The sequence below is a fragment of the Culex pipiens genome, chromosome 2 (assembly GCF_016801865.2).
Source record: "Culex pipiens pallens isolate TS chromosome 2, TS_CPP_V2, whole genome shotgun sequence".
Classification (NCBI taxonomy): domain Eukaryota; kingdom Metazoa; phylum Arthropoda; class Insecta; order Diptera; family Culicidae; genus Culex; species Culex pipiens.
In genome coordinates this window covers 165,126,303-165,152,349 of record NC_068938.1, presented here as the reverse complement: position 1 = coordinate 165,152,349, position 26,047 = coordinate 165,126,303, and the positions used below count along the sequence as shown (strand labels likewise).

Sequence of the window (26,047 nt, the reverse complement as noted above, 5' to 3'; positions counted from 1 at the left end):
GTCAAATTTTGTATTTTGGGATCACACATCGGTAAAAGACGTAGGGTAGAGTAGTAATCAATGAGACACGGGGAACAATGATAAAAGGGCTCTCACAAGTAGTAGTTTAAACCAATCAGGCTCATATTTGGGGGAAAGGTTTGTCTACTACATACACGTCTGCCATAATAGTGGCTTTGGTTATGGAAGCTCCCTTGCAAAGTTATTCATACATGTTTGATTCAGGGGTGTGAAAATAAATTATCACTAAAAATTACATTTTCGCTCATAGGTTGCCATTAACACAAAAACTAATTTTTCTCCAAATTTCTTTCGTCATTTCACAGGGCATGAGTTGGGCTACAATGTCCTTTTGTTAGGTTTGACCAAAATTTAGAATATACCCAGAATTCAGGGCTGTCTCATTGTTCCCCACTCTTTTCGGCCCATGGGAAATAATGAGGCACTTTGATTTTTCTTCATTAAACTTTTCAAAATCTTTGGAAATCTTTCAAAACATGAATTGGAAGTGATTTTTGGCATATTTATTGAGTTTGAACTTTATTTAACCAAAAATATAAAGTTATTTGGTAAAATATATGGATTTTACTAAATTTTAATACTTTTTAGTATAACTTTTGTTAATTGAAGTTTCATGTTGACAAAATTGCTTGAAAATGTTCAAAGCGAGTCACCTGCCATGGAACAATATAAAAACATGATGTTTTTCTAGAAAAGTATTGATTTTTGTAGAGTGTCTCATTGTTCCTGCCAAGTGCGTCTACAATGAGACAGTTGAATAACTCTGGCTGTAGACGTCAGATCGATCTCATATTTTGGTCAATGTTAGAACACATTAAAAGAAAGAAAATGCAACAAAAAGCTCTTTAAAAAATGGTAATGAAAAAAAAAAATACAAAAATCGTTGAAGTTTAAAAAACAAAAGTGTCTCATTGATGACTACCATACCCTATGAGCTTGGGAAAAAAAATATTTTCGAATATTGACATTGCGTCAAATGAAACTAAAATGATGCTCAAATACAAAATATGGAAAAAAAACAAGTCATCCAAAAGTGTTCCTTGTTTAAGGGAATCGAATTGACATGCTACAGTGTCTGAGCATTACCAACAAAAATATTAAAATGATGATTTTTGAGAGGTAATTTTTGGCCAAAAACGTACCTCAACTTTAGAAAGCTGCCAAAATGACAGGATTTGTTCTAGGAACGACATTCAGCTAAGGCATCTTAAGATGTCCCCTACACAACCTTTTAACATCCCGAGCATGGGTAAATAACAAGGGAAATGCGTAATAATACCTTTCTCTGGTATCAATACCAAATTTTGGTATTCCTTGACCCTTTAAAATTTGTCTTAAAGATTATGCAAGAGCAAAAGGTGGTATCATGCCAATTTAAGGTATTGTTTTGATATTGCAAAATTGCAGAATTTGTCAATGGTCGAACACCACATTTTGGTATTCTTATGGTATTACAGTATTTTAGCAAATTCCTCTGAAACTATGGGAAAAGTCAGGATGGCACATTTTGGTATTATTTTAGTATTGAAGTGTTTTATCAAATTCATCTGAAACTATGGGAAATTTTTTACCAATTTTGACAAAATAATTAATTTTGCGCTAAAATGATGTCTCAAAGCGGATGCTTTCATTGAAAACCGTAAATTTCAAACCTGATTTTAAACATTTTTGATATACGCCCTAAAGAAATGACTTGAAATTGTGGAAAATTTTCAAAGTCAGGATGCCACATTTTGGTATTATTTTGGTATTGAATGGTTTTATCAAATTCCTCTGAAACTATGGAATTTTTTATAAATTTTGATGAGATAATTAATTTTTAATTGACTTGAAACCCAAAAATGTTAAAGCTGATTTTCATATTTTTTTGATATACCCACTAAGATTTTTTTTTTTTGAAAACGTTGAAATTTCTCTAAGTCACGATAACCAAATACATTGAAAAACGAGTTAATCAACAGATTATAGAATTTTGGTGAATTTCAATCTTTATTTTTCAATCTTGTTATTTTTCAGAATCTTCAAGAACTTCAAGTACAGGCCGTTCATCAATGACAAATGAATTCGATGTGGTGAAGAATATCACTAAGAACAACATGGAATCATCAGGTGAGTAGATTTGGCTGTTGCATATGGATCATTTCCGTTTTTTTCACTAACTGCAACTGCTGCACTAAATATGGTATGAAAATACCAAATTTTGGTATTACTTATGCAAATACCAGCGACCAAAATGTGCCCTTGGTTGCCCAGTAATAGATGGTAAAAAACCATAAAATCAAACCAAAATCATGTATGTGGAAGACCACAGGAATACCAAAATCTGATTTTCCAAGGGCGCGGGAACACCTAAAAATAAAACCATGGCAATACCAAGTTTTGGTATTCAAGCAATGTTCAAAAATCCAGAAGACCTCAACTTGGTATTGAAATGGTTTTATTTTGAGGTATTATTTTACCCTTGCAATAACATGGTTTGGTATTGTTGTGCCCTTCCACATACAAGACTTTGGTATGATTTCATGGTATTTTACCATCTATTACTGGGCAACCAAGGGCACATTTTGGTCGCTGGTATTTGCATAAGTAATACCAAAATTTGGTATTCCCGTGTTATTTACCCCTGCTCGGGATAACATAGTTTCATTGAGAAGAACCTGAGAAATTGTAAAATCTGTAAAAAATCACTTTTACCTATCTCACCAACAGACCTAATGTCATCCCCACTGACAGTAGATAATTAAGAGAACATCTAAGTATCGAATGATTTTTATTCTGGAAAAGGTTTTCATTCAAAAGGCTGTTTTCTTTTCAACATTACAGTACAGCATAATAACCTTGGAGTACATTTATTGTGATATTAAATAACTGTTGGTTATTTTTAAATTCTCTTTTAAATTCTGGAGTTCAATGGTCCAATGAATCAAACGTTAAATGTTTTGCTTTTAAATGTTTTGAAATTCCCTTATCTAAACGATGATTTAAAAACAACCAGAAGCCAATGTTATTAAATTGGTTATTGGACATTGTTAAAATTTTCGCGCACCCGTCATTTCGACGTTCCGAGAAAAACGCGTTTTAATGTTTGACCATGAATAAACAAAAACTAGAGCACGCAATGTAAACAAAAACAAACACGTTTTGTTTGGCTGACCATTCTGTGCATTGTCCCGAAGTTTGGTTGGAGTGGGTTGCTGGAGTCGAGTTATAATCACAAATGTTTACGGTAGTCTAACTTGCACGTGCGTCAAACGCGTTCTGACCTGAAATCCCTTTGGCCAGTTGTAGCAGGGTGTGACAAGATAGCACGACATGATTGAAACTTCTTTTATATGTAGAGTGACAACAATGCACGGAGTTTTCACGGGTTTTGTTGAATATCTGAGGATTGAAATCGAATTTTGGGGATCTGTGAAGGTCAAAAGGTGAGGCATTGTTAGCTGCAAAAAAATGCGTTCTTCACTCAATTTGGCCCAAAATGCACGTGCGACAAGTTAGCACGACGGCGACGATTTGAAGATTTAAGGTTAAAAAAACGGATGCCTCTTCAAGTCAGTACCGTGTGCATCACAAACGCCGATGTTTATTTTTTTTTTTTTTTATATTGTATAAATTTTCGTACTAGAGAGCGAAGTATTTATTTTTTATAGGTACTTAAATGCAATTTCAAAATCTGTTCGTTTTATGCATTATTGTCTCATGTTATGTTTTGACGATTTCGACTTTTTTTATAGCTTTTATAGTTTAGCCAAATATATTTTAAAACATTTATGAAACAAAAATATGGCAAGGAAAACAGCCACTTTGAAGCAATTACCTTTTCTGTTTTTCTAATTTGACGAAACTCGTTAAAAATAACAGTACTGAAAAGTATTTTCCAGCATTCAAAGTTTAACTTAGATTTATTTTACTCGTTGGATAAATATACAACTCGTTCTGAAAAATTATCACTCAAATAGCAACCAATTTTCAAGTGATGTTTGAACTCCACAAGAAAAACAGAAAAAAATGTTTTGAATAACACAATTACAAATTAAACTAACTTTTTTTCCGTTCTCCCTTTCACAGAAATATCTCAACCCAATTATCTACGAAAACGACGACATGGACCGGCAGCTGGGCGTGGGGTGCAACTTCGAAACGGAGTGCGCCTGGACGTGGAAACACGACGATCCCCAGAGCTTCCAGGTGGTCACCGGTGCCAACCTGACCGAGTCGAACCGCACCGGGATGATGCCGGGTCCGAAGGCCGACGTCCTGGGCGACGCCAATGGTCACTTTTTACACTTGAGGCTGACCACGAACAGTACGGCGCAGATCTTAACATCGCCGATGTTTGGGGCAACGCGGGAGAATTGCTACCTGGAGGTTTACACCCACCAGAGTATGATGGCTTACGGGAGTTTGAGGATCGTGATTGAAACTGTGGGTTCGCACGAGTCTTCGTGGGTGCCGGCCGAGGTCATGGGTAATGATTTGGGCAAGTGGCTGCTGAACAAGTTCCGGATCGACAAGATTACGAAGGACTTTCGTATACTGTTTGAGGTGGTTCCGAATCGGTTGGGGGAACATCCTAGGGGTCATGTCAGTATTGATAATCTGAGGATGGTCAACTGCTTCCCGGATGCGATCAGTACGAACAACTGTAGCTTCTCGCAGGTTCGGTGTACGGCTAGTAAGGTGAGTTGGACGGGTAAGTCGTTGATGTTCTGGTAATCTAATGATCTTTATTGTTTCAAATAGGTTCCGGTTTGCATCAAGACTCCGAAGATCTGCGACATTGAAAAGGACTGCGACGATGAAGAGGATGAAACGCTCAATTGTGGTATGTTTTAAGATGAGAATTTTGAAAAGATCTTCATAAAATCATGCAATCAATGACAAATTTCAGATAAAATTCCATTTGGAGGTCGCTGTGACTTCGAGTCCGGTTGGTGCGGTTGGCAAAACTATGGCAATGCAATCCTATCTTGGGCACGTCATTCTGGACCAACTCCGACGGAGAAGACCGGTCCGGATATGGACCACACTCACGAAGCGACTATGGAGAATGTTACGGGTAAGTTTACAAGAATCATCATGGATGTTCAACATGAGTGCTAATTTCAATATCATTTCCAGGTTATTACATGTTCGTCAACATGAATCAGCATGCCAACGATAGTGAGAAGAAAACATTGGTTGGATTAGCCAGCAATGCCATCATGAACAGTGTTATCTTCAACCCACCTCCGTTAGTGCATACGAACGCTTCTTCGCCGTATCGTAATTCTTGCGTGGTAAGTTGATATTATTGTTAATATCAACTTTCTGATTCTGGATCGCAATTTATGTAAACAAACATTTCCTTCGCAGGTTCGCTTCTACGTGCACCAGTTCGGCATGAACCCCGGCAGCATCAACCTTTCGAGTGTTGAAATCAAGGAAAAGGAGAACGTAACCACTACTCTGTGGTGGAGCTCGAAGAATCTTGGCGAATACTGGGTCCGGGTGGACATCATCCTGCCAAATATCACTACAAAGTAAGTTTTTAAAGATCTTTGAAGTTGTTTAAAGTTATTGAAGCAATACTTCAATTCAACCTAGATACTACCTTCAATTTGAAGCCCGCATGGGAATGCGCATCTTCTCGGACGTGGCCATCGACGACTTCTCGCTGAGTCCGGAGTGCTTCGGGCTGAACATTCCGGCCGATGATCTGCAGGGGTACAACTACTGGGATCCACGGATCGGCGGTGTCAAGCAACCCCACAAGGACTTCACCGGAAAGTCATGTAAGTTGTTTGTTTGCAATACTCTTCAGTATACCCAATTTGTGCTAATGTCAAAATCTTTCGTCCAGATCTCGAACTCAACACGTGCGGTGCCAAGGGTCAGCATGGTCCCACCCCAGCGGATTGCCTGACTTCGTACAACGGAACGGAAGCTTTGAATGCGGTTCAGGTCATCGACCGACAACCCTTTAAGGGCATTCAATCGTGGAAGGTTCCTAACGAGGGTTATTACACGTAAGTTTGAGTTGACCTCGCAAGTAACAACACAATATTCATGAGTTATTCCATTGTAGAATCATTGCCAAAGGCGCTGGTGGAGGACTTGGTTCCGGAGGAGTTGGATCTTCCCGTGGGGCGATGGTGTTGAGTGTGCTGGAGTTGCACAAAGATGAGGAAATCTTCATCCTGGTTGGGCAGAGTGGCGAGCATGCATGTATCAAGTCTATGGGATACCGGGATGAGACGTGTGAGCCGAAGAATAAGCCACCCTTTGCGAAGGATACCCTGCCGATGTACACCTCCAAGACGCAGCAGGTGAAGAATACCGTGATTGAGGATGGGGCTGGTGGAGGTGGTGGAGGGACGTATGTGTTTTTGGTAAGTTTTTGAAAGATTTATTGTCATGTTTAAAAAATTGAAAATTGTTTTCTTATTTAACAAACCTGAAAATTCATTTTGTGTACACGGAAATTTTATCGATATACTCTTCTTCAAATTTGGTCCGAATAATCAGGAGGTTAAATATATTTTTTCTAAAAACTTCATTATTTTTATTGAAATCAGTAGTCGAACAAACTAAAAACTATTTCCTTACACCCAGAACTGGGCATCGGCATACGAGAGGATAAAGAGCACGATTCGGTAGTTAAATGGTACTGTGTGCGGACGGAGAGAATAAATCCCGAAATTACCGAGAGTACTTCACTCAGGGGTTCATCTTCTAAAAAAGTTCATCCATCAAAAAAAAAAAAAGTACCGGTACCGAGACTCGAACCCTTTGCCCTATGGGCCACCACGGTTCGGTGACTAAGTGGCGGTCATTTGTCCATTTAAGCCACTCATTAGGATGAACTGTTCCAATGAACGAATGAACACGCGAGAGGACTATACTCTCGCAAAATAGCACTTTCCTCACGTTTCTTTTCATGAGGACTATCTCCTCGTTCTTTAACTTTGAGTGTATACTTAACATGTTTGGCTTGTTTTAAAATATTTTGCATTTTTGTGAAATTATAATCTGATTTGTTTAAATAATATTTTTTTGTTCCTCGATTTTTCCAACAAACTTTGACAAATATTTGCAATGGCATTACTTTGATTTTTTTTAGAATTTGGATAAATTACCAGCCCAGAGTAATGAATAAAATTTCCAGTTAGGCATCGAGCAAAATTTAGTTGGTATTGTTTTTGTGATTCAAAAAAGAAATGATTGGATTAAAAAAAAACATTGCGACACAATTTATTATGAATATAATCTTGTGGTTTTTGTCTAAATACTGCCGTTCTAAGCACGTTAACTTTTTGAAGCCCCAATAAAAACTAGAGAGAAGAACTAAAAGGGTTTCAACACTTTGATGAAAAAAGTCTTTTAAAATGCATTTATCACCAGTCCAGTTGTTTTGCAATCATTGGTTTTCAAAATATCTGAGTAAAAATCGCAAAAAAAACTTGTTACGGTTGGAATTTATAAAAAAAAACAAAATATTTTCAAACGAGCTCAATCTTGCTAAATATATTATATTCCAAGGAAATTGCAATTCAAACTGTTTTCAGTTAATTAGACTTCTTTTTTCATACATTTTAGAAAGTTTTTTGAAAAAAATGTTCCTTCTTTTGAGTTTTTGGCTCGATTCTGGATGGGGGAAGCGACATAAATTTAAATAAAAATTTGCATCGGCTTTAAAAGTAGTTTAAAAATTATCAATGTTTTAGAGAAAATAGTTTATAAAAAATCGGATACCGTACAATAAATTTAATTAATTATGAATATATGAAAATCAGCATAAAAATAGCAAAAAATGATGATCAACCCAGGAAAATGCATTAAAAATTGTGTTCATTTGATTAGACGTCTATTTTCATGAAGTTTCTAAAGTTTTTTGGAAATATATTCTGATTTTTGGGGCAACTTAAAAAATAATTGGTGAAGTGGTTTATACAATTTCGTGTGTAAAATAACTCAGAAACGAATAGGTATTTGAAATGAGCGAGAGCGCAGTAGGGTGACGATAAAAAATGTCATCAGGGATACCCCATGGCTCGAATCATCCCGAGCAGGTAGAAGTAACTGAAAAAGTTCAAGTTTTGTTGTTGTCGAAGGTCAAAACTTGCTATTAAAACACCCAGATTAGGCCGATGCAAATATTTTTCAAAGTTTTTGTCCCTCGGCTCTGGCCGGGGTCGAGGGGGATATAACAAGCCATAGTCTCAACTTTTGAATGCAAAAAGTGTTTTAAAATGCCTTTACACTAGTTCAGTTGTTTTGCAATCATCAGTCTTCAAAAAATGTAAGATTTGACGAAAACTAAATTTCAACGAAAAAAAACTTTTTACGTTACTAAAGATCGAAAATTTTCAAAAATTCAAAAGATTTTTAAATCAACCCAAACATGCTTAAAAATGATTCTGAACGCAAAGGAATGTACTTTAAATTGATTTCAGTTGAATAAATTTCAATTGAGATTTTGAAGTTTTTTGAATAAAAAATTCGGTTCAACGGGGGCGACAAAAAATCTAAATAAAATTTTTACCAGCCTAAGCTGTTATAATCACACAAAATAATAACAGGATATGTTCCAAAAATAACTCATTCTGTTATCAAAAGTTATTACAAGAAAATTCGATAACATAGAATAAAAATGTTCCCGATAGCTCAATTTGGTATTGGTGAGATATGTGTTTGCGCTAGTAAATAACTGATTTTGATATTGACTTCTTATTATTAGCTAGTTATAAAATTTTAATATTATTGCTTGGTTTCAATTAGATATTAAAGATTTTCAAATGTTGTCTAAAATCAGTAAACAATGGCAGACGGCTTACAAATTTTGTTCAATATTTGAATAAATGTAAAATTTAACAGAGACCAAGCAAAATATCCATATGAGCAAATAAGCAAAATGTTTAAAAGTTCCTGCGATAAAAAATCGTTATGTACAACATTTTCGATCAAACTGTTGGATTCTTTAAATTCTCACTTACTTTTTCAAAAGGTCCTATGTAAATAGGAAACCCATGGCGTATTGTTTGTTTTGAATAAGTTATCTAGAATTATTGATATACCAATAATTAAAATATTATTCCAATATCAAGAATTAGAATCAACTTTCAAATTTCTACTCTAAAAAAAGAGCTTTGGTACAAAACCACATTTCATTGCCAAAATTGGTCAAAATTTTCCCATAGTTCTGACCATATTTTGCAAAAAAAAAACAATAACAAATTTGGTAATGGAAAATTGGTCAAAATTCTCCCGTAGTTCAGCGATTCTCAACGGGGGTACCGGGCCTACTTGATTTACATGGCAGGGGGTACCAGCCTAGAAGAAGGTTGAGAATAGCTGCCGTAGTTAAAGTAAAATTCAGCAATAAAAAAATAGGTTATGACTGGTATTTGTTTTTCAAAAGTTGGCATATCACATGAATAAAGCGATGATTGAATGATTTTCCATATTGCATACATTGCACAGCGGGAAAAACGTTCCCAAAAAATTACCGCAACATGATTTCGTGCAAACCATCGATTGTTATACACTAGCCTGTCCCATTTTGAGGTCATGTCGAGGAATTTCAGGTGCTCACTTCTTAAATGATAGATTATGATGTTAGGAACAATGTTTTCTTAGACAAGAAAAAATAATAAAATACTTTCTCGCACCCCCTAGTCGATTTACTGAAAAAAGTCACTTTTTTGAACAAATTTTCTAAAATCGCTTGGAATCAATACAAAAACTGTTTCGATCAGGTGTGTATTATCTTCAAACGATAGGTTTTTGTCCATAGATTAAGATGCCCTATCAATATTGGACGAAAATTTAAGTTTTTGGACTCTCCCAGGAGGATTTGTGTCGAAAAAATCGCATTTTTTCGAAACTTTTTTCAGAAATGTTCATTTAATTTAGGGTAGCCTATTTTTCCCAGTAAAACCAATACATGCAGCTTGTAGGAAATTTCATGGCGAACATTTTTCTCTCTGAGAAAATGCAATTTTGACATTCCAGAGCCGAGATATTTGAGTTTTAGTGAGGAAAAAAGTGCCAATTTTCAAAATTTCTTAGAATTCAGAAGCAAGGCCTACTAATTACACGATGTAGCAAGCATATGTCTCAAAGGTCAGGGTATGCTTTTTTATAGTAATTTTAGCCGCTGAATCCGAATCTGAAATCAAATTTCGTGCAAACAGTGATGTTTTGGAGCTACACCCCTTTGCAATGTTATTTGCGTGTTCAAATCGCTGCAATTTAAATAGCTTGCAAGTTCAGTCATACTTTTTCCTCGGTTTTCGTACCACTTTGATTGTTATTTTACTCACAGAGCTTTTTAATGTTTTTTACGTTTTGATTATCTTAAGCAATTCGAAAAAATCGCATATTGGCGGGGGCTAAGGGACTATATCCATAAACCACGTGGACACATTTTTTTAAATCTCAGACCCCCCCCTCCCCAATTTCCATACGAAACAAATCTTATTGATATGGAGCGTGGACAATCGCTGAACCGCCCCCCCCCCCCTCCCCCCTTCCAAAGTATCCATGTGGTTTATGAATGATCCCTTACTAGAATTAAGGATTGATTAATGAATAGAGAAAACTAAAAATTCTGAAGCATTTTTTGATGGATGTAACACAAAAAACGAAACTATTGGCACTACGCCCCCCGGGGCATGGCCTTCCTCTAACGTGGGATTTCTGCTCCAGCGCCTCTGACGAGACAGGAGAAACCGGGACCGACGTTTTACTTCACCATCCGATAGAAGCTCAGTGGATAAGGCGGGAATCGAACCCGCGTCTCATAGCATCATCGGGATCGGCAGCCGAAGCCGCTACCCCTGCGCCACGAGACCCAACCACATATGTAACACATATTTTTTGTGAAAAAAGTTCGGAAATGTCTTCCAGAACTTATTTTAATGCAAATTTTCCAAACAAATTTATCCAAATGCAGCCACTTTTCCTAACATTTTTTTTGATATTTTTTTATAAATCAATATTAACTTAAGCCCCCGCCAAATAAAAATATGCGATTTCCGGATTGCTAAACACATTGTTAAAACATAATCAGAACGTAAACAAAAAATGTTTATAAAGAGTTCTGTGAGTAAAATAACAATCAAAGTGGTACGAAAACCGAGGAAAAAGTATGACTGAACTTGCAAGCTATTTAAATTGCAGCGATTTAAACACGCAAATAACATTGCAAAGGGGTGTAGCTCCAAAACATCACTGTTTACACGAAATTTGATTTCAGATTCGGATTCAGCGGCCAAAATTACTATAAGAAAGCATACCCTGACCTTTGCGACACATGCTTGCAACATCGTGTAATTAGTAGGCCTTGCTTCTGAATTCTGAGAAATTTTGAAAATTGGCACTTTTTTTCTCACTAAAACTCAAATATCTCGGCTTTGGAGTGTCGAAATTGCATTTTCTCAGAGGGAAAAATGTTCGCCATGAAATTTCCTACAAGCTGCATGTATTGGTTTTACTGGGAAAAATAGGCTACCCTAAATTAAATGAGCATTTCTGAAAAAAGTTTCGAAAAAATGCGATTTTTCCGACATAAATCCGCCTGGGAGAGTCCAAAAACTTAAGTTTTGGTCCAATATTGATAGTGCATCTTAATCTATGGACAAAAACCTATCGTTTGAAGATAATACACACCTGATCGAAACAGTTTTTGTATTGATTCCAAGCGATTTTAGAAAATTTGTTCAAAAAAGTGACTTTTTTCAGTAAATCGACTAGGGGGTGCGAGAAAGTATTTTATTATTTTTTCTTGTCTAAGAAAACATTGTTCCTAACATCATAATCTATCATTTAAGAAGTGAGCACCTGAAATTCCTCGACATGACCTCAAAATGGGACAGGCTATTATACACCAAAAGCTTCGTTTTTGCATCAGAAACAATAATCCGATGGAAAATCGCACTGCACGGACCGGTGGCCGGAATACAGGCCACCGGAAGATTCGGATTTTTGGCATTAGGATCAGATTTATCCAATTAGCTTCCTTCTACCATGAATAGTCATGTAAAATAATCATAGAATAATATTAAATACCGTAGGACCCTTCGGAACCGGTTCCATCGATCTCCGGTGGCCACATCCGGAACCGCATTATGAAACAGCGTAAACCAGTCATGCGTCATATCAAACTTCTTGAGATTTTTAGGATGGTTGATTTCCAAGATTGTTTTTGCCTTTCTCACCATACTGAGGAAAGGCTATATTTCAACCATAAATTGAATAAATTTGGTTGAATGATAAAGTTTGAATAAATCAAGTCTATGATATTAACAATATCTTCTCTCCTTAACAACCAGCTCAACTCGGCCAACTCGGCCGTCCCGCTGCTGGTGGCCGGTGGCGGCGGCGGACTCGGCGTGGGTCGCTACGTGGACGAGGACGGGCAGCACGGGAAGAAGTATATCGCAGGAAGTAAGGACGTCTCGGGGACGGCCCACTCCGACCACGCCCGCCATGCGGGGCCCGGAGGCGGTTGGCGAGCTCAAGCGGATATGGGACTGGACCCGAAGTACGGGGCTTCGCTGCTGGAGGGTGGTCGGGGAGGGTTACCGTGCTATCCGCCGAGGGGCGCCCATGGACAGGGTGGGTTTGGTGGGGGTGGAGGGGGTTGTGACACTGGGGGTGGCGGAGGAGGGTTTTCCGGTGGAGACACGATGATAAACTCGACGAACGGACAGGGCGGAGGATCGTTTTTGGCTTCGAAGCGGAACGTGCCGGAACTGTCGATGGAGCAATCCGGGGCCAACAGTGGGCACGGAGCGGTGTTGATCATTCCGGCTATACAGGGGTGCGGATGTGACTATCGATGTGTGGCGCTGGATGAGTACCGGTCCATGGTGGGTTGTATCTGCCCGGACGGCTGGACGCTCAAACCTGACAATTTTACTGCTTGTGAATGTGAGTTTGGAGAGTTGGAGCTAGCTCGAGATGCTTGAAGTTAATGATCTTTTTATTTACAGTACAAAGTGAAACTCCTGAAATGCAGTACCTAATCGTATTCTTCGTAGTCGTTGTAGTAATTTTAGTAGCTGCCCTGGCTAGTCTAATTCTCATACTATGTACGTATCAAGATCATCGTTTCTAGCGGTTCAGCCATATTAACTTCCTCTTCCCCTACCAGATAACCGTTTCCAGCGCAAACGCCAAGCGGCACTGCGCCACAAGATGCTTCTGGAGCAGGACCTGCAGCTGAGCCGGTTGCGCAGCACCGCCGACGACACCGGACTAACCAACTTCAATCCTAACTACGGTTGTGATGGCATCCTGAACGGGAACGTGGACGTCAAAAGCCTACCGCAGGTGGCCCGCGAAAGTTTGCGGCTTGTCAAGTGAGTTGAACCCTGCTCAGTGTGATGACTTTATCTCAAACTGAATTCTGATGTATTGCAGAGCTCTCGGTCAGGGTGCGTTTGGGGAGGTGTACCAGGGATTGTACCGACATCGGGACGGGGACGCCGTTGAGATGCCGGTGGCGGTGAAGACGCTGCCGGAAATGTCGACCGGGCAGGCCGAGTCGGACTTCCTGATGGAGGCCGCTATCATGGCCAAGTTTAACCATCCGAACATCGTGCACCTGATAGGGGTGTGCTTCGATAGGCATCCGAGGTTTGTGATGAGATTAGGAAACAAATAGAAAAAATGAGTTCCGGAAATCGTGAACAAGCGTTTCCGAAAATGTGAACGTGAACACTTTGTTCGTGGCTCCCAATTTCATGAACGATGATTCACGATTTTTTGAACTATTGTTCTCCGTGAACTGAAAATTAGGGATGCATTGTGAACTTTAATTTTTTTCTTCAGATTTATTGTACTGGAATTGCTGGCCGGTGGAGATCTCAAGAACTTCCTCCGTGAAGGTCGCAACAAACCGGTGAGTGTTCAAAGGTTCGTCATTCAGGTTTATGGTTCTAACCCTACAATTTCACAGGAACGTCCATCTCCGCTCACGATGAAGGACCTAATCTTCTGCGCGCTGGACGTGGCCAAGGGCTGCCGGTACATGGAGAGCAAACGGTTCATCCACCGTGACATTGCCGCCCGGAACTGTCTGCTGAGTAGTAAGGGCCCTGGCCGGGTCGTTAAGATCGCTGACTTTGGGATGGCCCGCGACATCTATCGGTCCGATTACTACCGGAAGGGTGGCAAAGCGATGCTGCCCATCAAATGGATGCCTCCGGAGGCCTTCCTGGACGGCATTTTTACTTCAAAGACTGATGTGTGGTCGTTCGGTGTGCTGCTGTGGGAGGTGTTCAGCCTGGGGCTGATGCCGTACACCGGACTGCCGAACCGTGATGTGATGCAACTTGTGACCGGCGGAGGTCGTCTGGACGCGCCGCCAGGCTGTCCGAACGCCATCTACCGCATAATGGCCGACTGCTGGAACCCAACGCCCGAGGAACGTCCCACGTTCTCGAACCTATTGGAACGGCTGACGACCTGCACGCAAGATCCGGAGGTGATGAACGCTCCGCTGCCAAGCTTTTTCCGGCCACCGTCAAACGAACGGGACACCACGATAATGCGCCCACCGGGCAACGACGACTTCTGCCTGCAGGTGCCCAACTCTTCGGACTATCTTATTCCGCTGCCCGGACCACGAACCGTTGCCGAACGACTGTTGAGCGAAGCGACCGGCGTTACCATTCCGGACACGATGGTAACCTGCACGCCACCCAAGACGGCCTCGCCACGCATCATCAACGGACAACCGCAGCAGCTGCAGCAGGACGGCAAGTGCTGGGAGACTTCGTTCATCCGGGAACAACCCACGGTGGTCACTTCGATGGCCAGCATGCCCGCCGTACAGGATCCTACGATGCTCGTGGACGAGAACGGTCCGATCGATGTGCCCGGATGTCCAGTGGTAAGTTTAATCAATTTAGCGTTTAAGAATATCTTCTCACATCCCTCTTATCCAAGGTCGACAAGCTGATCTCGCTGGATACGCCCCAGCAGACGCCAACCAGCATACAGCCGCCCATCTCGTTCAGCACCCCCATGACGAACGGACCGGTCACGGGCCACGGCCACAACGGCGTCGTCGTAATGGCCCACTGCAACGGTGGCATCAACGGGTCGCCCCAGCTGCTGGCCAACGGAACCGGTCCGAACGGGTCCGGAATCATACCGCCGCCGCCGCTCGTGGACCAGATCGATACGGCCAAGATACTGAACAGCATACCGCCGCCGCCCATCACGCTGGATCCGTCCACGCTGACCAAGCAGCAGGCCGGCATCGGTGGGACGTCTTACGCCAACATCCGGATGATCAACGCGAGCAGCTTGAACGGCGGGGATCACGGCGAGAAGATGCCCGGGGGAAGGGGTAATGGAGGGGGTGGTGGGGGAGGTAACGGCGGGGGAAGTAACCACCATCACAGTAATAGCAGTGGAAGTGACAAGAGTGGGGAGAATAAACCGACGGCGTTTACGATTCAGACGTTCAGCGATCGGTACATAAACAATGAGAACCATTCGGAGATCAGCTGTTAAATTAGGAATGGGTTTTAAAGGATGGGGTGGGGTGGAAGTTATTAAGATTTTTTGCCTTCCTTACTGAGGAAAGGCTAAAAAATCACCTGAAAAATTTCTTTTTAAATATTCCTTTTAGACATATCTTCTTTTTCTGAGCAGCTTTCGCTGACGAAAATTTATCCGGATTTGTTCCATTCGGTCCAACTTCGGGTCCCATAGCTTGGTATTGAAAATTGCAAAGCTTAATTCAGTTGTTTAATAGTTATTCAAACAACACATTTTGGCGGACGTCAATAAATTAACACCTTGACTTTCGACCTTGCGGATATAGTTGGAAACTACCTTTTCAAAGCTTATGTTGAAAGCATTTTTTAGGTTAAGTTTATGAGGAAGACATCAACCACTGAGTTGGGTTAAAGGAGGTTTTCATTGTGCTTTAGGGGAAATATACCCATTTTAAACACTCTAAGCCGTTCGACCAATTTCCATCACTTTTGCCGTTTTCCGCTATTAAATCAACATTTGAGAGTTGCTTGCTCACTTTTATTTGAGCTATTTGTTACTTTATGAAACTGTAATTCATTATCAAAGTGCTGATAGGCCGATAATAGAAATAGGCTGAAAAAATGTATAGTTCCCCTACTTCGTTCTGTGGGGCTCGCAAAATAAAAAGGACGATTTGGTTGAGATTGTTAAAAGTTTACTAAATTTAATGAACTTTTTATTTGTGATTTGACCAGATTATTTTAATATTTGCATTTATAATATTAAATTTTAAGGTATTCTAATCATAAACCAGACATTTGTAAACTTTTTACATACCTTTTTTTTGCAAAAACATTCTAACAAAATTATCGAACATTGAGATCTGTCCGACCCTTACAGCCATAGTTATTTCACTGTCTCATTGTTGATGATCATGGCAAAAACAATGAGACAGGTGTAGGATTAAAGAATGGCAAGATACAGTAGTTGTTCGGTAACTGGGCGTTGTTTAACTGGGCTGCTTTTTAACTGGGCGCTCGATAACTGGGCCGTAGCCCAGTTAAAAAGCAGACAAACGTCAAAAAACCAAAACAAACTGAAATGACCGAGGGGTTAGTGGATGCAAAAATCATGTTCAATAAATAAAAAAACTTGTTTTCAAACTTTTATTTTATGTCAAGTCTTATTTAAAGAAATATTAAAAGTAAGCATTGTAAATAAATTTTATTAACTTTTATTTTTATATTTCATCAGGAAAATATTATCCATCGGTGGTCCCCTCGTTATTTTTCGTTCAGCCTAGTTATCGAGCAGCATTCGGTGTTACCGTTACCGAACAAGTACTGTATCTGCGTGTAATTTCACTAAGCTTAGACAGGTGTGGTACAATACTAAAGGAGAAAAGCAACTCGAAACAAAAATTTAAAGTGTATGATTTTACATTGTAATTTTGAAAATCTTGAATTAAGTTTCCATCACCGGATTGATGTCTATACAATCGTAGACCCAACAATAATCTCAAATGAGAAACAACTTTTTTCAAAGGAAAAGTCCTTATGGAAGGCAATGTTTACTATCAAACCACTTAAAAGTCACTCAAAAAATTTACGACGTCACGGTTTTCTATTACAGCCCGAATGTCCGCTAATTCGAATGCTCGCTAATTCGAACGTATTTGAATTAAAAAGCACTCAACCGTCAAAACCAGCTGTCAAACTGATGTTGACGTTCCAATACCATTGTTCGAAAATTTCCGAACACGTGGTTTTTGACGTGGCTTTTGACAGCTGTCAGCCGTTTCATTTAGTATATTTGGATTCGCTCATTCCAATGCAAAAAAAAATAAGTGAGTCACCCAAAACCTCATTCCAATGCAGTTCCATTCGAATTAAGGAATCCGCTCTGTACAGGCGTGTAAGACAAGCGTTTACCGCAAATAGAACATCCCGCTCTTACACCCTAGAATCACAATAAGAACTACAATTACGATTAAAGAACAAAAACAAAATTTCCTCAGTTTTAAAATTGGGCTCTTAAAAGAGAGGAACGTCGAATTCAGGGAAAACATAAAACCAAAACAAATTACAAAGTCAAACTAAAAAGTGATGAAATGTCACTTTTATTATGGAGCACACGCACACTATGAAAACAGAGTTCAGTAATGTGTGTGTGAGCGTCGTGTAAAAGGAGTGTCAAACCGAAAAGGGACCCCAATGGTTTGACAACAATCGGTGTTGTCAAACCACCGGGGTTTTAGTGTAGCATTTTGCGTTAATGTATGTTATTTTGTGAGAATATCTATTTTTAGTTTAAACATTACTTTTTCACTCAAAAACAATCCCTTTTACAACACTTTGCAAGGGAGTGTCGATAACCAGATTATTAAAAAAAATATGGCTGTTAAACACAAATTTCCCCCTAACAATGAGCTTGATTTTTATCATTGTTCTCCATATCTCATTAATAACTACTCTGTGTGGGATATTGTCTAAGCTTTATATTTGCACATTTTGTGAATTCCGAAATTTTGAATCTTCGAATCACATAGATATTTTTTGACAAATATTAATAAGAATGCCTTCCAGAATTTTATTTTATCACTTTGTTGGGTTTTTTTGTTCAATACCTTAAAAAGTTTGACGGTGCGGTAACATTGGCAAAAAAATCACAAAATATTTCAAATTTGGTAGAAAATTACTTTTTAAAACATCGTTTAAAACACTTTATTAAGCGGAAAGTTAATTACATACTTACACAACGTTGTTATAATGAATGAACTGGCAACATTACAGAGATATATTTTTATTTGAATAACACTGTTATAACTTTTCAATTCCATATGAAGGAAATTCGATTGAAAATGCTTGCGGAACCACTTTTCTTGCCATCAATTTTCTGATATTTAGAAAAAAAAACCCTTTTCGATAAGTCATAACAGCTGATAATCTGGCAAATCTGCCACAACTAAAAAGGTGTGATAAAGACTGGCGGTTCAAGTAGATTAAATTATTACAGTTACAATTATTTCAAAAAAAAAATTTCTTTTTAGAAAAATGAAACCGGAAAAGACGTTAAATAAAAAAAATATTTTTTCATAAACTCACTGATATTTTACAAATTTATGACAGCATAACTGTGACAATTTGTAAACAGTATAGCGCAAATTAAAATGAGTCACACAAGTTTTTAATTAGATACTTTTTTTTAAAGAAACTTTATTATGTTCTTGAAGAATGGTGCAATCTACAGAAACCAACCATGTATCCATTTTCCTTGATTTTTATTTAAACTATGTTGGGGCTCACTTAAAAATATTTTGAATATAAATGAAATCTTTATTGTAAAAGTATAGATTATTTTTAGCTTTAGCTTACATTTTTTGTAATACAATAATTTTCAAACAACTTTGATTGTGTACAGCGCACTTTACAACCATTTTTTGCCTCGGGACATCAGCTAGAAACTAAGGACATAAACTTGAAAAAATATTAACAACATGTTATAACAATCAAGTTATATTTGTTAATAAAACATTTTAGCAAATAATAAATACATTTCTTATAACCAAAATAATGAAAACAAGCAACCAACTCATTCTTTTCACAAAGCATGTAAAGCATAATAAAAAGAACTTAATTGTATTTGAATTAAACTCTGCAAACCTTCTAACAATTGTTGAATCATGAAACTGACATTCAATTTAGATGTACCTAGTGGGGTTAACCATCGGCCAAAAAAAATAATCATAGTATGATTTCTAAACAACCAATACAATTTAAGCAATATCAAAACACTTTTTGGTGAATAAAAGTGGTCTTGAATTCTAAGCGTCCAACTTAACTATGAAGAAAGCACATTAGATTTGTTTAAAAAATACACTCAACCCCCGGTGGTTGGTCACATTTTCGTTTGACACTTTTTAAGTTTGTAGGGGAAATTCTCGTATGTTTGGCAGGTTAAGCTCTCGCTCCTAACTCCATCCAATTTGCTGATTTTCACTATTCGAATAACTAATTTTGCAAAACTTTTTTGTAGAAACTTGCTTGCTCACTTCTTATTGAGCTGTTTATCATTCGATTTCAGTAGAAAACGCTTTTAATTAGCTTTAATTGAATGTCAAAGTTCTGACCTGCCAACATTAGAGGAACGCTGGAATTAGATGCTGTTCCCCTACCTCGTTCGTTTGACAAAGTCAAACTAAAAATTTACGAAATGTCACTTTTTACACGGCGCTCATATCAAAACAAACGTTGGGTAGTGTGTGTAAGCTCTGTGTAAAGAGGGTGTAAAACTAGAAAGTTACCCCGTACGTTTGACAACGATTGGTGTCAAACCATCGGGGATTCAGTGTATTATTTTTGAGGAGATGATCTCAACTAGGAACACTTACTTTTCTCACTAAAGTTTCAACTTGAAGGTACGAAAAAGTTTAATGAAATGGGCTCAGATTTGTTGCCAAAACCATCAAAAAATCACATTAACTCAAAGACGACCCTGGGCTCGAGGTCGGCTCAACGTCACTCCCACTAACGAGATCAAAACGTATTTTGTTGAGTTTTTTAAACCGCAAAATGATATTCTACTAAGCATTAATCATAATTTTGAAGATTTTTGTAGTTAACTGTTAACTTCCACCCACCCCTAAAAGCGCATCGAAAGCTGGTCGCGCCGAAAGTTGAGAGTTAAAATGGGTTTCAAAAACTTCAACAAGCATAATATAAAATTAAAGAAAAAAAAAATGCACACACGAAACGGAAATGAAACGAAGACTTTGAAAAAGTTTATTCGAAGTAGCGAACAAAAAAACCACTGAAGCAAATGGATAAAACGGGAATGAATTAAGAATAAATATTTAAAGAAAATCACACACACACACACACACACACACGCATACAAAGAAAAAAACTAAACTTATATATTTGTAACGATGATGATGGATGGTTGTTCAAAAACTTACACAAACGCAAACGTTGGATGGCATTGAAACAATGAGGTGGATGTACACGATTCAATGTAAAATGCAAAAAAAAAGTAAATTAAATGAAGAAGATAATATAACTACTATTGGTGGCGTCACTAATTTAACAAGGTATTTCGTAACGAAAACTAGTGTAAATATAGAAGAATTTTTGAATGAAATGAAACACTCGAGAGGAAATGTTGACAAGTTAGTGATAATGACAACATATTGAAGAAGAAAAAAACCACATCACACATAAAAGCTGCAGCAAATAAATAAACACACACACACACACGCAAACAAAAGAAAACAAAAAAGGCAGGGTATAGGAAACGTTTTTTTGTAGTTACTGGCAACCCTGTTGAAACGATGAGAAGAGGGGGAAGTGTTGCCAAGCTGTAGGAAATATGTGAGAATGGAAGGTAAAGTGAGAAAGTAAGATTACAATCGAGGTGCTAATGAATAGTGGTTGGTTTCCGTTGTTTTAAAAACACACACTCACACATACATAAGTGACACGGTTAAAGTAATATATAATAAATTGTTAGGTTTTTATTTATTAACGACTGCGCTCAATTTTAGTCAAATAAATTTAAGTAAAAACAAGTTATAGAAATCGCGTCAAATCGCTGCAAAAATGTGTAAATTGTTTAGATACAAAAAGTTTTTACGAAATTAAATTGTGCTCATTTTTAAAATTAGTTATACAAGTTACAGAGAAAAAATGATAGCTTTAACAGAAGTCACTTGTCGCGAGTAGCAGTTTTTTTTGGGTAGCGCGTGCTTGTACGAAAAAAACGTGAAATTGCTCAACAAATTTTCTCAATTGACTTCATTTTCACAACGTATGCTTTTAAATCTTGATCAAATGTCGAATTGCCTTATGATTTATTGTGAAACTTCGCTTATTCTTAGATATGTTGCTCAATATTAAACTTTAGAGCAAAACTTTGAAAATGTGTTAAGTTTTGGCTGGCAGGTTTGAATTGATTGTTCAAAGGCAATCAGGATAACAATTTTCAAAAATTTTCAAACTTCGTTTCCACAACTGATTCTAATTGCCAGAGGTGTGATTGCTCGTGAAAGAAAAAGTATTATTGAACTGAGGAGGACGAGAAAAAAAACAAAAGAGGAAACACATATATTCAGGTTAGTGAACAGAAACTATATATAGTTGCTATTGAGACAAAAGAAACTTACATAAAACGATGAGTGGGAGACTAATCTAATGATAAAAACCAGAAAATAAAGCATAAGCAACGAAATTATTGTAACTGTCTAAAATAGTCTTCTCGGTTGCTCAGCAAAAAAAAAGAAAGAAAAATACCAATCGAGGAGCTAATACTTGATGCTAATTAAATGTAAGCACTCATGAGAATAAAAAATGAAACAAAACTAAGTAAATCCTTCACAAGCAAAAACCAAAATGAAACCCCCGTCACACTGTGTGAAACCCAATGTGAATGTGTGTGTTGGCAAACCAAAAAAAAAACAAGCATTTCATACTCTACTGAATGTTATACTAAACACTAAACGGCAAAATGAAAAGAACACAAAACCAACAACAGTGAAAAGAACTTTTACCAGAAAAAGAAACCATTGTTAAGTAAACAAGCAAACAAAGAAAAAACCAGTAAATTAACTATAATAGTCAATGTGTCTTCGTGGTGTATGAATATGGAAAACCAGCAAACAAAAAACGAATAAAAATGTACTATAATTAAACTACCGCTAGAGATATTTTTGTAACAGAAGCAAAACAACACACTGCATTGAAAACAAAGAAAAAAACAGCTGCATACACAAACAACAGAAACTAAAAGCATTGTAAAAAGGCCAAACTGTCAGAGAAATGTCAATAAACAAAAACAAGCAAAGGTAGCGCATTCATCCCACACAAACAAAAACAGAACCGCCAAAAAGCAAAAACAAACGTTCAAACCTTGCAATCCACATTGAATCACTCATACAAACACACGTACATGTCATAAACAAAGAAGAAAAAACAAACAAACAGGATAAACGCAAACAAACACTGAAAAACAATGGAAATGCTTATACAGTTAGGTGAAACTAATGCGTAAGTAAGACTTATAAGAGAAAAACACAAAATTTGTACACACAAAATGCAGATTAATTTTGATAGAATTGTACAGGATAATCAGTTTATTAAGAGAAGCAAAACAAGTGGAATGAGCTGGCAGGAAGAAGAAAAACTGACGAAACTAGAGAATTTCCGTTATGGAAAAAAAAAGAAAAGTGGTTAAGCTTCGTAAAAAGGAATTTTTATATATAAATACTAGAGGGAAAACTTATTAAAAGATGGTGAGAGAAAAAAACAAGATAAATGTAAAAGCCATATGTTACCAGGATTTTTTACCAAATAAATTAAAAAAATAACCTTATAAAAAATAGAAACAAAGCATTGATTAACGCGAGCGAGATGCTTCAAAAGCATCTCCAACGGTGTGTCAAACTGTCAGCAAATCGTTGATGAATTAATAAATAAACTCAATGTAATATCAAAGAAGCAGAGAAATTAAATGAAAACCAAACACACACAGAAATAGCACGCAAACGCTCGAACTAACCTAGAACGAACGAAATTTTGATAATTTTAGCAAAATTTTCAACAAATTTATTTTTATACATTGAACAAAAGGAAAGCGCGAGCGTGCAAATGTCAAACAAGTTTTAAGTTACTTCGTACACAAGGAATACGAACTAAAAAACGAGCGTGTTAAAACGGAGATGAAATTTCACACACACAACTATTGTAATAAAGTGTGATAAGATCCACTTTAAATTCAGTGGGTGAAAAAAACACACACAGAAAAGGAATGCTTTAATTGATATATGTATATATACAAGATGTCACCATAATGAATAAAGCAAAAACGTAAAAAAATAAACAAGAAACACACACACAGAAAAAACCAACCCAAAAAAGTAAAACCAGAAAGTGTAAGGTATAAAAACAGAAAATATTAATGTTATTTATTTATTGATATTTATGTATAAAACAAAAAGAAAAAAAGATTAAACCACAAGAAAGAAAAAAATAATGGTTGAAAATCAACCAAAAAAACATAAACACATGAAAACACAGGAAAAAAAAAACACACAAAAATGCCGTGTGGTAAGGTCAAACCGAAGATTGTTAAATAGAGATGACACATGCGTGTTTGGAAGGAATAGAGGCAGGAAAAAAACAAGAAGAAAAAAATCTTACAAAACAAACACACAAAACATACACGGAAAGGATTCTGATGGAACCCAGTATCATAACAGACTAATAAATAAATAATGACGAAAAAAATGGTGTTTTATTTTCGGAAGTGAAACATTCCATTTTATGTACATAACTCACGTGAATATTTGAAAAACATTTTGATACCAAACTCTTTATACAGTTTTGGCAACTTTTTTAACATAACTTTTGAAGTACTTAACTAAACTTGCTGATTTTGAATATAGACCTATGGGACCCCAAGTCGGATCAAATGAGACCAATACGGTCAAAAGACGTTCATCCAGTTCGGAGATAATCGAGTGACAATTTTTTTGTCCATTAGGGGGGCAAGAAAAAAATAAAATTTTGGAAAATCTTAAGAAAATCTCTTCGATTCATTAGGTAAAAATATGTGATTGTGCCAAATCCGTTAAGATTTAGGGTTCGCTATTGGTCGTGAAAGTTTTCATGGAAAAAAAAATAAAAAATAAAAAGTATGGGGAAAAGTAAAAAAATCTAAATTTTGCCAAAAGTGGCGTTTAATGTTGCGGATCATTGGTAAGTGTAAGATTCTTAAGTACATCTAACCGATTTGGCTCAAAATTTGCATTGTTACTTATTTTTACCTAAATAATCGGGTCAGGGGTGTCCCTGATGTCGATTTTTTATTGTCACCCTACTGTCCATACAAAAATAGCAAATACTCGAAAATCTGTTTCTCAGGAAAGGATATTCCGATCCATTTGGTGTCTTAAGCAAAATTGTACACCCTGAAAAAAATAGTCTGCCTTTACCACAAAAATTAAAACTCCCACAAAGCGTATTTAACAAAAACGTCACTTAATCCACCTTTAGGTGGTTGGTGCCTTCCTCACATTCATAAAGTTAATACATTCAGTAAAAATAGCAACATTCTCTCATAACATGTTTAACAAATCAACTTTATTACTAATGTCTTTTGATAGGGTTTGCAAACCTTCAATATTTCTGGCCCATCGGCAAGTTCTGATAAAAAACCTATTCAACGATAGTTCGCATTGAAGATTCAGACAATATTTCCATCACAATATCTGAAATCCGGCCTCCAAAAAGTGTATAAATAACACTTAAGTGCTAATAACTTTTGATAGGGTTATCAGATCTTCGATGTTTTAGGCTCATTTGGAAGGTCTTTCAATTATCTTACTAACGACTGGTTGCATGATGGACCCGGACATCATTTTCATTGAAATATCTGAGAGCCGGCCTCCAAAAAGTGTATAAATAATACTTAAGTGCTAATAACTTTTGATAGGGTTGTCAGATCTTCAATGTTTTGTGCTCATTGGAAAGGTCTTTTTAATACCGTTCTGAAAATGTATAACATGATAGGTTTTCCAACCACCATTTTTACAATCTTCCGGTCTAAATCGTTTTTTAAGCATAACTTTTGAAGTACTTAACTAAACTTGCTGATTTTAAATATAGACCTATGGGACCCCAAGACGGATCAAATGAGACTAATACGGTCAAAATCCATTCATCCAGTCCGGAGATAATCGAGTGATTTTTTTTGTCCACCCACCTACACACATCCACACAAACATTTGCTCAGAGCATGATTCTGAGTCGATATGTATACGTGAAGGTGGGTCTACGAGGTCAAATTAACAAGTTCATTTTTCGAGTGATTTTATAGCCTTTCCTCAGTAAGGTGAGGAAGGCAAAAAGGGTCAAAATTTATTTGTTTTGGCCTTTTTGATATGCTTGATTTTAAATAAAAATACATTAAATATAAATATTCAACCCTGATTTTCCAAACCATGCAAATTTAAACACTTTGTTCGTAGTTCTCATTTTTATGAACGCATGTTCACGATTTTTGGAGCTCTTTTTTCTCCGTGTAATTGGTGCACAATATATTCTAAATACTTTACAGTCTATTTTCCATTTTTTCAATAAAAAAATTTAGGGTTTTTTTAGAGGTCTAATAAGCTATTGTGTTTCATATTTTTATAAGGCCTGTAGTACCGAGGATTTCTCTTTCAATAATTAAGTTTATTTGGAGTTTTATCAATCTGCTTTTATTACACTTCCGTACACGAGGTTTGCACTCAGAATTCTGTCCTCTGTTTCTCTCCCCGCCTCACCTACACGCTTCCTCGGTATTACCCATTTTCCGTTGGGTAAGAACTCCCTCGTTCGTGCTGTGACGATCGAGGGGCTCTACGCTGGTATCACATCTTCCCTTTTCTCACAGAGACGACGTCTCGGAATCCATCAGGAAGTCCTCGAAACGTTGTGGACAACGAGCTTGACGCCGCGGTCTCTGTGTCGGTGGCTGTTCTTGATGGTCGTCTTCGTCATGTGGTTGTTCG

General features: G+C 37.4%; 1 protein-coding gene and 1 long non-coding RNA gene across 3 annotated transcripts in view; one reads left to right on the top strand and one right to left on the bottom strand.

Annotated features, from left to right (window-relative positions):
* Positions 1-20,385, top strand: part of LOC120424431 (tyrosine-protein kinase receptor) — a 295,519-nt gene extending 275,134 nt beyond the window's left edge. For both annotated transcript variants that reach the window (XM_052707114.1, XM_052707113.1), the window contains exons 3-17: positions 4,090-4,701; positions 4,765-4,846; positions 4,913-5,080; positions 5,143-5,300; positions 5,377-5,543; positions 5,608-5,795; positions 5,864-6,029; positions 6,089-6,392; positions 12,336-12,936; positions 12,999-13,097; positions 13,160-13,367; positions 13,429-13,644; positions 13,840-13,909; positions 13,967-14,902; positions 14,959-20,385. In XM_052707114.1, coding sequence (XP_052563074.1) covers positions 4,090-4,701; positions 4,765-4,846; positions 4,913-5,080; positions 5,143-5,300; positions 5,377-5,543; positions 5,608-5,795; positions 5,864-6,029; positions 6,089-6,392; positions 12,336-12,936; positions 12,999-13,097; positions 13,160-13,367; positions 13,429-13,644; positions 13,840-13,909; positions 13,967-14,902; positions 14,959-15,531 — 4,548 coding nt within the window. In that variant the 3' untranslated portion in view covers positions 15,532-20,385. The remainder of the gene's footprint in view (positions 1-4,089; positions 4,702-4,764; positions 4,847-4,912; positions 5,081-5,142; positions 5,301-5,376; positions 5,544-5,607; positions 5,796-5,863; positions 6,030-6,088; positions 6,393-12,335; positions 12,937-12,998; positions 13,098-13,159; positions 13,368-13,428; positions 13,645-13,839; positions 13,910-13,966; positions 14,903-14,958) is intronic.
* Positions 18,947-26,047, bottom strand: part of LOC128092723 (uncharacterized) — a 444,042-nt gene continuing 436,941 nt past the window's right edge. The window contains exon 2 of the long non-coding RNA XR_008211957.1: positions 18,947-19,672. This is a non-coding gene — a long non-coding RNA (uncharacterized LOC128092723). The remainder of the gene's footprint in view (positions 19,673-26,047) is intronic.